Source organism: Natrix helvetica (assembly GCF_964273705.1).
Source record: "Natrix helvetica genome assembly, chromosome: 1".
Classification (NCBI taxonomy): Eukaryota; Metazoa; Chordata; class Lepidosauria; order Squamata; family Natricidae; genus Natrix; species Natrix helvetica.
This window is the reverse complement of record NC_138548.1, coordinates 103,083,710-103,100,919: the sequence shown is the minus strand read 5'-3', so window position 1 is coordinate 103,100,919 and position 17,210 is coordinate 103,083,710. Positions and strand designations below refer to the sequence as shown.

The 17,210-nt window shown below is 38.3% G+C and overlaps 1 protein-coding gene across 7 annotated transcripts in view; it reads left to right on the top strand.

The window, feature by feature from the left end:
* Positions 1–4,613: 4,613 nt before the first annotated feature.
* The window catches only part of AMPD3 (adenosine monophosphate deaminase 3), a 54,622-nt gene continuing 42,025 nt past the window's right edge, over positions 4,614–17,210 (top strand). Inside the window, exons 1-5 of one of the 7 annotated variants that reach the window (XM_081942488.1) lie at positions 4,614–4,646; positions 5,271–5,362; positions 9,328–9,553; positions 10,733–10,928; positions 13,720–13,885. In XM_081942488.1, coding sequence (XP_081798614.1) covers positions 5,341–5,362; positions 9,328–9,553; positions 10,733–10,928; positions 13,720–13,885 — 610 coding nt within the window. In that variant the 5' untranslated portion in view covers positions 4,614–4,646; positions 5,271–5,340. Of the gene's footprint in view, positions 4,815–5,270; positions 5,363–5,692; positions 5,831–9,327; positions 9,554–10,732; positions 10,929–13,719; positions 13,886–17,210 lie in introns of those variants that run through there. The other 6 variants (XM_081942491.1, XM_081942489.1, XM_081942486.1 and 3 more) reach the window with 6 other exon arrangements.

Sequence of the window (17,210 nt, the reverse complement as noted above, 5' to 3'; positions counted from 1 at the left end):
GTGCTTATTCCATGTTATGGTGGAAATTATTGAGATTTTTTTTTTGCTATTGAAGCCCTACCCATTTTCAATTTTTTTTAAAAAAAAACTAGAATCCAAGTTACTTTCACCAATCAAGAGAGATTTCAATGCAAGATTCCTGGCAAGCTTCTTTTAATGCAAGTTTCCAAAATAGTTTGCAATATGACACCGGGCCAGCTTTTCAAATGGGGGAAAAGGCTCCTGAATGAACTTCAAGTAGCTGTTTGGGTCCTGGCCAAACTCTACAGTGGGGAGATTTAAGATTAGTTGGTGATGAAAAGGAGGTATGTTTAACATGTTATAGCAAGTAAATCTTCAATATATTTTCCATTTATATATAAAACTTACTTACTGATTTAAAATAAAATGATTTATTCTATTTTCATCAGGGGGAAATCGATCTAAGTAATACAATATTGAACCTTGTCCCAGATTGATATAGAAATATTGGTAGGTTATGTAGTTTGGTTAAAATCAACCTGGAAACAAAGGATGAAGTTTTAAAATTAAAATTTTTATTCACAGAAAGGAGAGTCACTCTTTTTAGGAAACATAGTTTTGTGGGATTTAGTAGGCGAGAGTAGACTGGGACAGCAGCTTGTTACAAGTTACTCAATCTTATATACAATTACTTCATGTTATTAGTTTATCTTTGCTTTTTTATATTTTAGTCAAGGTTATTTTAGTTAACCATATTTTTTTTTTTAAAAAACTATGGCCTTTGCAAGAATCCAACCTAGTTTTTACATTGTACTAAGCAGTGATTTATTTAATGTTGGCTACTGAATAAATGACAATGATGGTATTCATATATATATATGTTACGGTGAAAGACCGAAATCTGGTGAATGTCGACATTCACCGGTGAAAGACCGAATATTTCATTACATTGTTTTACATTCGGACCTTCACCGGTGAATGTCGACATTCACACAGTCGCTTGGTGTATGTCCGAAAATACCCTTATCCTCTCGACACCCTTACCCTAATACCTCGGCTCCTCGCTTCCTTTTAAGCGTCTTCTTAAGGATCGCAGGTTTAAAAAAAAAAACTCCGCGAATAGAAGACGCTTAAAAGGAAGTGAGGAGCCGAGGTATTAGGGTAAGGGGATTAGGGTAAGGGTGTCGAGAGGATTACCCTTATCCTCTTGACACCCTTACCCTAATCCCCTTACCCTAATACCTCAGCTCCTCGCTTCCTTTTAAGCGTCTTCTTAAGGATCGCAGGTTTAAAAAAAAAAAACTCCGCGAATAGAAGATGCTCAAAAGGAAGCGAGGAGCCGAGGTATTAGGGTAAGGGTGTCGAGAGGATAAGGGTATTTTCGGACATACACCAAGCGACTGTGTGAATGTCGACATTCACCGGTGAAGGTCCGAATGTAAAACAATGTAATGAAATATTCGGTCTTTCACCGGTGAATGTCGACATTCACCAGATTTCGGTCTTTCACCGTAACATATATATCACATATTAAATCAAAACAAAACAAATTATCTGTCAAAGTGATCTGTGACTCTAGTAAGTCTCACATTTGCTGTTTCTCTTCTAATATGTGGCAATGCCGTCACTCTGTTCCTTCGGGATTTATTTTACATATTCAGCGAGCATTTATGTTGACTCATTAATTTATTTTTTCAATTTGACAATACTGATGCTAGCATGGAGAATCCCTTTGGCGTAAAGAGGTGGTGAAATAAAACCATAAAATATATTTCTTTGGGACTGATGAGCAGAAGGATAAATTAGCTTGGATGAAATACAGCATGAGAAAAAACAATAATTTAGAATGAATATACAGTTTTAATCTTACTGAAGCAGATATATGCCCATTTTGCCCAGATATCTTCAAATTGTTTTCTCCTAATAACATTGTTATTCAGGATGTCACATCTTTTTAAAGATCTTTTGGTCCATTGGGATGCAATTCACATCAGATTACAATGGATGCATTATTTCTTTCTCTCTCATCTCACATCACACTATCTTAACTGTGGCTTCCTTCCACAGAGTTGGAAGTTGTACTTTATTTCTAAATAAGGATTCTTAAATGCTTAAATACTGCAATTCTTAAATGTGACAAGGCAATTGTATAAAAAGTCCAATTAAATGTCTTGCCACTTATAGAACTATAAGATCTTAGGCTTCAATATGTTTATTGATTGATTGATTAAATATATAGGTCATCTATAAATGATCTATACTCACCAGTGGTGGATTGCCAATTTTTCTAGTACTGGTTTGGCCGCGCTCACCCGCAACATTTCTACGCATGTACGGCGCTTCTGCGCACGTGCAGAAGCGTCCGGCCAGAGCCTCCCACTGTCGCTACTACCGGTTTGCGCGATCCAGGCCGAACCGGGAGCAACCCACCTCTGATACTCACTCTCCAAAATGCTCTGGGCATTATGGACCTAGTTTATAGGATAAATTCAGCATATGCTAGAAGTCATAATGTTCCAAGGAGGGTACATGTTAAATTTCTCAGGAGGACCACAAGGGATGAGGTGCTTGGGACCCAAAGGGAGAGACCATTGAAATATAAAGATGAAGAAATCACCATCCTTAAGCAGATTCCAAAAAAGATAAGAGAGAGAAGGAGGAAGTATTCCCCCTTATCAAAGAAACTATACAATAAAGGAGTTTGGTTTAGATGGTTATTGCCAGAAGGAATGTTGATCTTTTGGGAGGGAAACAGGATTAGAATTAATACAGTGCAGAAGGCGGAAGCCTTCATTAAAAAGAATTTTCCCCTCCTAGAGGACGAACATAGTGAAGGTAGTGGAAGGGACAGTAAGGTGCAAGATAAGAAGGAGGGGGGGATGAGGCTTCCTCTGGGGACAGGGAGGAAGGAAAAGGCTCAGATCACAAGAATAAAAGTATTTGAAATAAATAGCAATTGGTGATACTCAGAAAGTGACAAAGGAAAATGAATGAACACATGGTTGACAATATAGAATAAGACCTTGTTTTCTGCTTATCTTTTATATTTTGTTTTTAAGATTGTAAAAATTGTGAGTTTTGGATGGGTATTCTATCACTAGTGTGGGAGCTGCCAAATTTTTTTGTATATCCCCTCACCTTTTTCCATATATGTGTAAAAACCAATACAATTTTTTGAGAAAAAAAAACCAAAATGCTCTTGGCAGTTTTCAATACATGTTATTAAACTTACTTTAATAGCCTTACTATTTTGGGTTTGGATTGGAATACCCAGATAGAACAATTCTTTCTATCTCTGTAATACAGAATTAGTTTTCTATGTCTTCAGATCCTGGTAATTGGTATCACATTATCTTCACATACAGGTAGCCCTTGACTTATAACAGTTCATTTAATGACCGTTCAAAGTTACAATAGCACTGAAAAATGTGACTTATGACCATTTTTCACTATTACGACATTGGCAGCATCCCGATGATCATGTGATCAAAATTCAGAGGCTTGGCAACTGGTCTATATTTATGACCATTGCTTGTATCCCAGAGTCATGTGATCACCTTTTGTGACAAAGTCAATGGAGAAGCCAGATTCACTTAACAACTGGATTACTAACTTACCAACTGCAGTGATTCACTCAATAACTGTGGCAAGAAAGTTCGTAAAATGGAACAACATTTACTAAACAAATGTCACCTAAGAACAGAAATGTTGGGCTCAATTGTGGTCCTAAGCTGAGGACTGCTGCATCCATACCACAAATTAATCTTCTTGACCTTGATCACCTTCCTCACAGCAAAAACCATGGAGCATAATGGACCATCCTAGCATAGTGGCACAACGTCAAATGCCACCGATTTCATCTGGAGAGATGCAAATGGCTGCATATTTCTTCCCTTCCTCAATGTCTATAGAGATTGTCAGTCATCCAGGTCATGGCTGTCCCAAAGGTGCTTTTTCAAAAAGGCAACCAGACTTTCTGGTTTTTCTTTGAAGAAGTTTAGTTTTGCTTCTCATTCAAGAGGCTTCTTCAGTTCTGACCATCCAGTCAGAGCTGAAGAAGCTTCTTGGATGAGAAGAGAAACGTCTTCAAACAAAAACCAGTTGCCTCTTGATAAATCACCTTTGGGGCATCCATCACTGTCAGTTTCTTTTTTCCCCTAACTTGTGAATGGGCTTGTCCTACCGCAGTCTCCACTTTATTGTGGCAAGGAGACCCCTCAGACTCCGGATGCGGTCCGAAGACTTCCCTCCGAGAGCCGCTTTTAGGCCAGGAACCCCCCCCCCCCCCCCCCGCTCCACACACACACACCCGGCCTTTCCCCTTCCCTACATCTCGCGGGAGAGGGAAGCTTTCCCGCGGCTGGCCATCATTGTTTTTCAAGGGCGCCGGCCTCCCAGCGATCACCTGCAGCCGGCCTGCGCTTTAACTCCAGCCAGGAGGCGCCCTCAGCCTTGGCCAAGACTCTTTCCTGCAAGGCGTGTCGCCGCCGCCGCGCCTCGGCGCCTCTCTTTTGCCTTTTCACCAGGGGGACCGAGCCGGCTTCGGTTCTTCGAAGTTTCCTCTTCAACGCGCCGGATTCAAGGAGAAGAGCTCCGGCTGGCGTCGCAGGGGAAGACGACCCAGCCATCTCCCCGTCCAGAAGCGGTTGCCTGAGAGAGAACTGCCGAGGGTAAAGCCAGCTGAGGTTAGAGGCTGCGGTGGTCTCAACCTGCCGCCCGTATCCGCGCATTGTTATCCTGGAGAAAGAGAAACAAGAGAGCGAGCGAGCAGGGCTTGGTGGACTTTCAACGCCGGCAGAGGCGGTCCAGCCGGGCAGAGCAACGAAGGGTAACCGAGGGTGGAGGGAGACAAGGTAGCGTGGACGGAGGAGGAGGGGAGGAGGAGGAGAAGGGAAGGCGAGAGTCGGGTTTAACCCTCGCAGCGTTTGAGGTGGTGGTGGGTGTTGGGGGAAAGCATCTTGTAGGGGTCGCACGCACGTCCTCCAGAGGAGCGCGCGCGCGTCTTTGGTGTCCGCCGGCATTCGGCGGTGCATGGGACGAGCCTCTCCGCATCCGGAAAGACTCGAAATGTTTGCATGGGAGACCTCTCCGGCCTGGCCTGTTGCCAAGCCCTTGGGAGAAGAAGGGAGGGTGGGGGCTGCAGCGGGAGGTGGGGGGGGGGAGCGTCTTGCCGGAGCAGGCGTCGTTGCTTCCGCTCCGGCCAACTGCTACGCTTTTTAGCCGGCCGCGGCAGCTGCGGCACCCGGCCGAGATGTATGCGGCAGCTTCTGACCGCGGCGGCTCCTCCCCCTTCTGCTTCCTTCCCACAGCAGGCCGACCGGCTGGTGTGAAACCTCCTTGCCCAGCAGCCAAAAGCAGTCCGGTGCCCCGAGCTCCACCATGACTGCCCCTGGGACGCTAGGTAAGTCTCTGCTGCGTCGCTGCTTAAAGCGCAGAGCTGATTGGGGAAGGGCGGGAAGGGGCTGCGGCCACGCCGCTGTCCCCGGGACGGATGCAAACCGTGCTCGAGCACCTGCAGAACTGTTTAGCCGGGGTGGGTGGGTGGGAAGGTGGGATGGGATGGGAATCCCCTTCCCGGGCTGGGGCTCCCATCGCTTGGCTTGCGTTCTCCCAGTTGGTCTCCCCGCGCTCTCTCTGCATATCATCTTCTCCACTTTCCCCCCCTTTAATGGCTTGTAATATAAAATATTCAAGCCCTAGTATATCTCACTCGATAAATCGTCTCGACGTCTGGAAAGGAGAAAGGAGCCATCCGACTCCTAAGAGATTAAACGGAGGACTAGCTCATCATCTTAACTTTGAAGGGGAGAAAAAAGGCAAAAAAAATACAGCATATGCAGGCATTGTTTCTTAAAGGACAAGAGAAAAAGTAATTTGTGGCAAGCAATTCGTTTCATACTGTAATTTCAGGGCTCTCCCAGCATCTCGGCTTTCATTCCTTTTCACTTGCTATTATTAAGCAACTTCTTTCACTCCTGTTTTGAAGATTATACTTTGCAGATCATGAATTTGGTAAGCATATATAGGAGGAAGCAGATGCAGTGACATCATCCGATTTAGGCAGCTTCAGTGATTCATGAGTACTGCACATCACAGCATGTCCTGAATTTCTCAGGGTTCACCAAATTTAATCTTGGAAATTGATTTGTGTGTAACAAAGCATGTGGCCTGGAAATACCAGCTTCTTTCTTATTTTATTTAGCTAATAAATAAGCCCAGTTATAGCGTTAGGAGTATATATGTATGTGTATACAGACACATACATGATATAACTGCAGCAATAAAATCTCTTGTAACTGTGTAATGAAGTTTCTGTTCATTTAGTAAATAGAATGTGTATGTATAATTCTATATAGAACAAAGGATTGTACTTAAAGCTTGCATTGTTTGTAGGTTATCACAGGATTTTACTTCAAATGAGTGCTATTGGAAACTTTTTACAGAGATAAGAAACAGGAAATAAAATACAATAGGCCCATTATAAAGAAATATGAAAGTTAAAATGCTTTTCCTTCTTTATAAAGTATCAGAATAATGTTAGGAACTGTTATTAGAATGAAATTAACCAAATTTCATGAATTTAATAAAATTCCCTTTGGCATTGTTAGATTGCAACTGAGGAAAAAAATATCAGATCAAAACTATATTTGATTTTGATTTTGTTTCCTTCTGAACAGATGACTTGAAGAATAATCCAATCAATTTTTAAAATCTATTTTAAAAATTCTATTGCCATTAGTCAGGGAAATTAAAGATCTCATTTAACTCTTTCATTGAAATGAATGAGACTTTCAACTCCGATTTTACATTCATTTAAGCCGAAGTAATCACCTTAGCTTAATATAATTTGAATATAATTCATTCATTATAATTAAATTGGATTTTAATCAAATTGAGTTATTGGTATTTGTTTGGAAGCTAGTCCCTGTGATAGTTTTTTAACATAATGAATACAGTAAAAAAGAGTAGAAAAAAAGATGGGCCTAGATTGCTAAATTTATGCTGCATCTTTCCTCCAAAGTTTGAAGTATTATTCTTACAACATAATACCTCTCTAAATTATGCTGGGTTAAGAACAATGGCTAAGCAAAAAGTAAGCATATGACTTTTTAGTTCTATTGTGTGTTCATTATATGGGTAAAGGAATCTCCTGGGGAGAAGAGGGAATTATGATTAATGATTAAAAATGCATGTCACAATGCAAACTTCATTCCTTAGGATATTGTGTGTGATATTGTGATGTTGAAGCTTGCGTAGTGATGTCATAAGTTTCATCATTTCATCATTGTGATAAGGAATGGATGCCTATGCATATTAGGTTGTTTATCCCAGGTCTTAAAGGGAGAGATAGTTTGATACAGCGTTTGAAGCACTGAACTAGAAACCAGGAGTTTGGGATTCCTAAATCTGCCTTAGATGCAAAGCCAGCCAGTAACGCCTTTTCAAACTTGAAAAAAGATAATAAACAAGCCAGTTCTGAAAAAAATATTGCCAACAATTGTGACTTTTTCACATTTAAAACACATCACCCCACTGACTTAAAAATACATCCAGACTGACTTAAAAATACATCTTCCCCAATTACAAATCTTATTCTTGTCTATAGCCAAGTGGCTGCTGATGGGGTTTAAAGACAATAGAATTTCAAATCTGTAACAAACTAATTCCCAATGTTAATGTCTCTAAGTGCAAAATTGCACTTGTTCTGGGATTACTAACCAAAGTGGTAAACCTAAGATTTAATTCAAGAACTGTACATGACAGCAGGTTAAGATAATAACTTGCTAATTGCATTGCTAATTGCAATTTTTGGCTTGTATGTCTTGGAGACATACACTTTGAATGACCCAAATTGCCCACTCAGTTTTTCAGTTGAGTTTAGCCTTGGGTTTCTGGTCCAAGGCAAATAGCCTTGAGTACCTTACCTTGAAAGTACTCTAATGGATTTTGTGCTGTGTCCTGATTCTTACTGCATATGGGTGCAAAACAAGGAAAACTAAATATACTTTATGCTGTTAAATATTTCATTACATAAATATTTTATTAACTGTAGAAACAATGAAGCATTGAAATGCTGAAATATCCATTGCAAATGTAGGTAGAGTAGTAGGGTGGACTGGTTAAGATGTTCAGCTGGGACTTTACAATGTTGCGGTGAGGAAAAGTGGAAGACAGTATGTCAAATACATTGGAACTCCTGAGGGAAAGAGACAATACTATCAAACAAATAATTTATGATGGATAGCCACCATGATGTCTTATTAATGCTGGTTTCAGTTTTTGAATCAAATTCTTAAGAAAAGTTGATTCATCAGAATAGTATGGCAGCACATAAAGTCAGCACTGAATTGTGGTTATTCAATGTAACTCTACATTCCTCTCAGTTGTTGCATTTGGTATAGAAAAGGTCAATTGTTTTCTTAAATTTAATCACACACTGATTATGTTTCCACAGCATTGTTAATTTAGTCATGTCCTTTTTTGAGTCTCTCTCTCTCTCTCTCTCTCTCTCTCTCTCTCTCTCTCTCTCTCTCTCTTGCATGCACACACATTATGTGCAAACAGTACAGGGTTGGGGACAATTGAAACAGTTTTAAATTGCTTACTTTTTCAGCACTCCTGCCTGCTGCAATTTCCTGTTGTAATTTATCAGTTCACAGTAGTGCAATAGTGTTGGCACCATCGTTCAGGGTTTGGGCATGATGGCAGCATTAGGAGGGGTTATCCACGCCCACTTGTCTCAGACCTTTTTCCATCCACTTTTTGCTGGTTTCGGGGGAAGAATAAAGATTATAACAGACTAAGTCAGAGTTCACACAAGGGACACATTTTTCAGGGACATTTTAAGGCTTTGAATTTGTCTAAGTATCAAGAAGGAACAGTTAAGCTTCTGGTAAGCAGCTTGCATTACAGAGTTGATGGAGACAGAGGGTTACCTTAGTTCCAAATGGAGGCCTGTTTTTGGACCTAGGATAGTCACATGACATGCTAACACCTCCCAGACCTAGATAAGCAGATCATGCAAACAGGCATTCATCCTTTTTGCATAACTGCAGAGGCTTTTTGAATTGCATCTGGGACTAAGAAATGAATATAGAAACTGGAAAGAAAACATTTCATTAGAAAATCTTTCACACGTATCGCACGTGAATATTTGAAGCTCACCTAATTTTAGCAATTCCTGCTGAGCTGTTCAAGTCTTTAAAATTGGTTTACCCATATAAGAAAATCTTGCTAGGATGACTAGAAAATGGAAGAACTTAAGGTAAAATGTGCTTTTTGTAAATTACTAGAGTGGTGTGAATTTATTACATTTTATATTAATAAAAGGAATAGCAGAATTAACACATTCTGTGTTTTTCATAGCAGAGATGCCCAGACAATTTTTAAAGTTAAACATGTCTGAAGTTGACGAGTCAGTGCGAATCTTGGCTGAAAAGGTTTTTGCCAAGGTTCTTCGAGAAGAAGATAGCAAAGATGTCTTGTCCCTTTTCACTGTGCCTGAAGATTGTCCTATTGGGCAACAAGAGGCCAAAGAAAGAGAACTTCAGAAGGAATTGGCAGAACAGCAGTCTTTGGAAACTACTAAAAGGTAGGTTTGACGGTGTGGAAGAATGTTTAGTAAGGAGATTTGAGGTCTGCTAAGAAGAGTTGTTTGATATCAACAGATATAATATGAAGTGTTATGAACCCACTCTCTAATCCTGCCATTGGCTTTTATATGATTTTAGTCTTTTTGATGATGTATTCTTGATTGACTCATAATGTGCCATCAAGTTGCAAATCCTATAAATATATTTTCTCCATGATGAAAGACCTTACACTGGTCTTTCAGATCTTTTCGACAGTACATCCATTGCCACGGTAACTGAGTTTATCCACCTTGATCCTGGTGGATCTGATTCTGGTCAATTCTTATTTATATGAATTCAGTGCCACCCACCTCTGGTTTATTCAGTTAAGCTGAAGGTAGGGAATGCCATTTAGAAATGAAATCAGCTTATACAGAAAATTTATAAAGTGAGCGAATCAGGAGTCCAATTGATCTTACTACTTATACAGCTTATGTGCAAGTATGAGCCTACATAAAACCCAAGTTCATTCCCTGCAGATACCCATTTGGTAAAGGCATATTAAGTTTTTTTTTAATTGTTCACCCTTTGACTATTGTTGAAGTTCATGCTTGTCCCTATGATTCTCTATTTTTCTCACCAGGAACAGAGGACAAGTAATCAATGAACAGCTGTAAATAGATGGCTGAGACATAAATACAAAAGATGTTTATGGGCATCACATAATCAGTTAAATGGTCCCTTCTAGTTATGTTCTCTTCTGTCAAAATATTTAGCAAGTTAATTAAACAAAAGTATTGCTTTTTAACATGGGGGAAATGACTTCTAAATCCATTCAAACAACAGTCAAAAGGTTTACATTGCAATACTGTGAATCTTGAAATAAGTTTACAAACATTGCTCATTTGATAAACATTGTAAAATGAAACATTTGTACTGATGTCTCAACAGACTATTTGTCCAACACTTTTTCAGGAGTCTGTATAGTACCATATTTTACAATCCTTAATATTTTTCATAAATACCTGTTTTGAATATTTCTAATGAGATTTCTACATGAGACAGAAGTAACAGAGTAGATTCATGAAGTAGAAAAAAAGCCTTTTGAATAAAGAAATGTGTGTATTATTCTTTAGAAGAATTGTTGCCTTAAAATTGATGTCTTGTTGACTTTATATTTGTGTGTTATGTATACGTAGGAAGAAAAGCTTCAAAATGATTCGATCCCAGTCCTTGTCATTACAAATTCCATTGCAAGACTGGAAGCCTCCATCAGCTACTCCGGCTGTGTCTCCTCCTACTCCAGTTGTTCCAGGTGCCTTTCAACCTATCCAAGGGACATATGATGTTCCAGAATTTCAAAGAGTTACAATTAGTGGGGATTACTGTGCTGGGGTAAGCAAACAGACAGAGGATGGCAATGGTTTTTTTCCCCTTATAAATTAAATATTGTATATATAACATGACATTGAATTATTTGCTTATGCTTATGCTTGTGTAGAATTGTGTAAACAGCCATGGGAATTTTGTCCTGGTCAATAGCTTTGTTGTACTGAATAAAGATGTAATATACTGCTATAGAAATACAATATTCCAAATGATACATTTGGAGCACACAATTTGTCCTGTGGTATTCTTGTAGTAGTTAAAGACAATCTTTATCTTCACTCTCTTCTTCACGTTAATCCTCAACTGGAGGCATGTACTGCTAAACAACATGACTAGACATTACTTAAAATAGGAAGTCCAAGCATACTTTCCATAGTGACATATATTGGCCTCGTTCCATTTGCAGGATATTTTTAGTAGGAATATGAATAGGTATGAAGTTGGAGTCAAATAACTTTGAGGGAAATGTCCAGTTGCCCCTAGTTTCAGGTAACAAATAGGATATTACATCTTCACTTGTATGATGTGTTGATATGAAGTAACAGTGTTCATTAAACTGAAAGGATCCTTTCTAACAAGTCCTCTGAAATCAGATACAAGCCTAGACCTGAGTATAATTTCTTGAACCATTAATAATAGCTAAAGCTCTGGAAATGTGTTTTGAATTTACTGAATTAGCTGAGGTCTTAATCGCATTGTTTTACAAAGTTATATTTTAAATCATCTCTGATTTAAAATGTAAATATCTGATCTCTATCTCTGATTCTCACTGAAGTGATAAATCTTAGCCAGACTGCAGATAGAAGGTGGATAATTAAATACCCATCTGTACAACATTTTCACACAAAAAACTTAACAAGGCATTAGTGACAAGCATTCTGTCACAATTTTCTAGCTTTTTATATGCAGGGAATTCCTTTGAATGAAGGAGCATTCTGGGAATTGACTCCCACCTGCATTCTTTAATAATATAGGCTGCATGCACACAGCTGCTTTCCCACCCCAGAGCTGGCAGGAAATCATTTATTTATGTCTCCTACAGTTGCACTCTTATTATGTGTCTCCAATATGACTGTGCTGCACTGTGTTCATTCAACTTTCACATGCAGTATTCTTTTTTTTAATAAGCGTTTTATTGTATTTCATGAGCAAACATTAATATACAAACTAACATAAAGGGAAAATAGGGAGGGGAATAATGGGACAAGTTACAAGTTGACAAAAATACATCAAATATTTTTAAAAAGTGACTTCCGACTTATTTCAGTACAAAGATAACAACTATTCTCTAATTGAAATGTATATTCAATATTTAAACTGTCTTAGAATGCTAATTATCACTAATCTAGAAAAACCTCTTCTCATAATTTTAATCTAACATATAATAAATGATCAAATATGTATAACCATATATTTAAGAAACTCATTAATGGTGTGAAGGTTGGCCACCTCAATTGAAATTCCAGCCTTGCCCAATATCATCCAGTATGTGAATTTATTTATTTGTTGTTCCATTTATATGTCTGCCCATTTATTGGTGTTGGCAGGTACGAATTGGTTACTTTATACACTGCAGGTTTTTTTTTTAACATTTTCTGTTCTACTGTTGACCAATTTAACTTTAAAGCATGTTTTGAAACTGTGAGTTGACTGGTTAACTGTTTGGCTATGAATCACTAATTGGCAGGGAGAGTTTGGCTTTTTGTATCTCTTAGTTTCCATCTACTCAATGGGCAAGTGCTGCTAAACAGATGGAATTTGAGAATTGGTTAGCTGTAAGGATGAGCATAGGAATTATAAAGTATTCTTAGAATGTAAGAAGATGAAGCAATGAATCAGGAATAGACTGCACAGAAAGGCAATTCCCAATCCCAAAGGCTGCAGAAGTTCAAGAGCTGAGCCTTTATACTGTCCACTAATGCTGTAAACTAGGATTTTGCACTCAGTTAATTGGTTGATCAACATTTTTTTTAAAAAAAAAGGTGGATGCAAAAGTTCTGGTCTCTCTTGCTGCCAAAAGAGAAGTGGAACATGAGGAAGGAGTTCAGGGATGAAATGGGAGGGGATTATTCCATAGGAAACAGCACAACTAGTTGGAATCGGATGTAAAACAATTCACTACGGCCAACTTGCCATGGCTAACTCACCGCAGCCAACTCGTCATGGCCAACTTAATGCAGGACAACTGGCCATAGCCAACTTGTTGCAGGACAACTCACTGCAGGACAAGAGGTACACTAATATTAAAGAAATAGTGGAATAGAATCATTAAAGAAAGGAGAGAAAGAACGAAATGTGAATGGGAAAAAAATTAAAATATTTTTTAAATTTATTTTAAATAATTAAATAGAATTGTTAAATTGTTCAGCCGTGAGTTGGCCATGGTGAGTTGGCCACAGCAAATTGGCTGTGGCAAATTTTCACATTCCGGTTGGAGTGACAATATTGCCAACCCAGAGCATGTAATTTCAGGCTACTTTTATGAAGTCCATCAACACTCTTTACATTGTGTAGACAGAGTGTCTTGAAGAGGGATGTTAGGGAAAACACCACTTACAGAACATTTAGTTTAAGCCATCCTTGGGCACTGTCCCCTGTGGGAAGATGGTGAGCTAGACACTCTGGTATGTCTTTGGAAAATGGTTAGTGGGCTGTTCTCGCACTAGGCAAGGAGGCTATTGGGATTTTCCTGTAGCCTGGCAGAGGTGTATTGCTTCAAAGAGAAACATTTCCAAGTACATTCATTTTGGATTAGGATTATACTTTTAATTAATAACTGTATAACCTCTCCCTTTAGGTTACAGTTGATGATTATGAACAAGCTGCTAGAAATTTAGCAAAAGCTTTACTTATTCGAGAGAAGTATTGCCGCTTTGCTTATCATCGTTTTCCAAGGACGACAGCACAATATTTATGCAGTATGAAAAATGAAAAATGGAAAATTGAAGATGAAGTTCTCCCAGGTAAATTAGCTCTAATTATAAAAATAATGCTTTGATTTCTGGCTAAGTCCCACCATTGAGCTAAGTTATGGCTTCCCTAAACTTGATTTGTTAAACTAAATGTCATGATCCAAATTGTATTTAACTTTAAAGCATGTCATTTCTTAAAACCATATTTGTACTCAATGACAACAAACGAAACTATTGATTTTTTTTTTTGCAACATGTAGATCTAGCCAGAGGTATTTATTTACTTCTTTAAGTAAAATAAGCACTTAAAAAGTAGTAGAAGTTCTAAAAAAACACATGCTTATGTACAGTATTCTGAGTACATAAATTATAATACAGCAATCTGAAATCTGTCTCCATTACAATATTTAGTCCATTAAATAGCCATGATATATAGGCAAAGCTTGCTCATTAAGTTACAGTTGGATTACTGATTGTTTAAAGCTATCAACTTTTTTATAGGCCACAGTCATGCAACAAGCTGAGCAAAAAGCAAACTAACAGATAATGGCTTTAAAAAGAAATAAAATAATGCTTTGATTTCTGGCTAAGTCCCACCATTGAGCTAAGTTATGGCTTCCCTAAACTTGATTTGTTAAACTAAATGTCATGATCCAAATTGTATTTAACTTTAAAGCTTTAAAATGGTAACCTGGAATCAATTAAGTTTTTAAAATGTACCGTATTCATTCTGATTTACACATGAAGACGACCTCTTATATATTTTCTTCCTTTCAAATAGAATGAATTACAGGTTTCTAATTAACAATCACTCATCCATACAATTCCCTTTTAAATGATACTCATATAAAAATGCATGCTGATTTCTAAGCACATGGACACAGACCAATATAAACATATTTCAGTAAATATTCTATAGATAGCTATAGGCAATTGCTGTGTGCTACATTTTTAGGTAATGCAGGAATTTCCTACAACAAAAATCAGTTTACTTGCTTTTAGTTTTTTTCCTATGCATTAAGAAGAGTTTGACATGCCAAAATAAAACAGTTAATGGTACTTAATGTAAGCAAGAAAACCATCACCTGCTATATTAATGTGGAGATGCAATTGAAAGTATTAAAATAGGATATAAAGAAAAGATAGTTATCACTAACTGAGAGCATAACTCCCCTTTTAAAATCTTTGGAGTAGTGAATATTTTTTTCTATATCCTAACCAGATTTGGTTGTTTGTCCTTTCTTGGACTGAAAGGTGAAAAAGAATCTTAATTATTAGAAGTGTCTGCAGGGTGGGTCAAGTGAAAAAGCACAAGCTCTGCTTTTACCATGTATCTGCCATGATGTCACACGCATGTAGGAAAGGGTGGGGTTTATGTTACTAACATGTTACTATCATTTTGAAAGTAAAAAAAACCATTTTATTCACTGATAACTGCAAGAGATTTTTGCTGTTTTTTAAAAAAAAAAGTTTTTATTGATTGTTACAAATATTTTGGGGAAAAGGGTACATAAGTGTGGAGAAAAATTTTGACAGCTACATCATACGGAAGGTGGTGCTCCCCCCGGATCTCATATCTCTCTCTTACTTTTATATATATCAAAATATCATTATTACATACATATTAGCAGTTAAAGTTTACCTCAAATTCTTTAACATCTTCAATCATTTACTTTGTATCACTTCTAACCATTTCATTGTATCAACAATTGCAATGTAGTTTCAATTCACTTCTGTGACCTGAGTCTCATTGCTGCCTCCTCTCCCCTGTCTGCTGGCAGAGCCATGGCCCCTCCCCCTTTCATATCTTGCATACTGTCTCTTGTTCTGTCTAGGAGAGTCTTATGTTTTTCCATGAAGGCTTCCGCCTCCGTCACTGTATTAATTCTCACTCTACCACCCTCCCAGAAAATCAACAGCCCTTCTTTTAATAGCCATCTGAACCAGATATTTTTTTCATACAATTTTTTAGCTAAAGAGGAAAATTGTTTCCTCTTATCTCTTACTTTCTTTGGTATCTGTTTCAAGATGGTTATTTCTTTATCCTTATATCTTAAAGATTCCCCCCTTTGAACCCTCAGAATCTCATCTCTTGTAGTCTTTCTAAAAAATTTTTAACATGAACTTCCCTTGGAACATTGTGTGTTCTAGCATATGCTGAATTAATTCTATATATCAGGTCAATATCCCACCCTAACTGTTGTTTATCTTTTTTAATATAGTCTGCTAACATTGTTATCATAGTCTCCCTCAAATCTTCACCATCCGTTTCAGGTATATTTCGAAATCTAAGAAAGAAAGACATCCTTTCAAATTCCATTTTTTCCATATAATTTTCAACTCCAACATTTTCTTTTTGTAATGCCTTCACCTCCTCTCTCATCCCCACAGCACTCTTCTCCAGAACGTCTATCTTTTGCCTATTTTGTGAAGTTTGTTGTTGGTTTTCTCTGAGTTGTTCATTTAAGTCTGCCAACTGCTTCTTAATTTCGTCCTGTCCCTTTATGATCATCTGGAACATTTGTTGAAACATTTCTTGAGACAGCTGTTCCCCCTCAGAAGCTTTCGGTTGTAAAAAAGAAGATAGTTGTGTTTGTTAGGGAACAGGGCTTGAGACAGAAGATGTTGGGGCCGAAGCCAGTTTAGGGAGGGGGGGCCTTCTTGGCATGCATCACGAAGCTCAGAGAAAGTTATAAGTCTAGACAAAGAAATGGCGTCTGTAGGAATGCACCGTCAGGCGAGATCAACAGGCAGGCAAAATCCAATGTGGGATATTAATCTTTCAATACAGCTCCATGCCAGTGAAATCAATTTTTTCTAGTCCAAGGAAGAGTATAATAAGAGATGCCTCTAGGATTCACTGGGGTATAATAATTCCAACCCAGAAAAATTTTCAAAAGAGACAGTTCATTTATAAAGGCAGTAGAAAAGAGGGAAGAAAAGCCATTTTGGCTCAGCCATCCCAGAGGATCAGAGAACAACAGTTCAAAAAGTTTCCATGCATAGTTTATAAAGTCAACTCACATTCTTTCTTTCACAATTGTTATAGAAAATCATTGTCCCATTGCTTGAAAGAAGTGAATATCAAAAGGTTTTTTTTCCAATTCTCTCTCTCTCCTCCGAGAGTGAGATCGTGTAAATCCGCTTTTCTGAGAGGGGGGGAACCCCCCTCTCCAATCTTAACACTTTTCCAAGATCAAAGAATCTTGAGAAAGCTGCTAATCCTTATTTACTTATTTATTCAGAAAAAAAGGAGACCCTGGGGGAACTCCCCTCTCACCGCACTTCAGCTGTAGCCTTCACGTGTAACGTTTCTTCCGATCTCCTCAGGACGAAGGCGCGCGCGGGCATGATAGCTCCGCTGTGCACCCCCTAC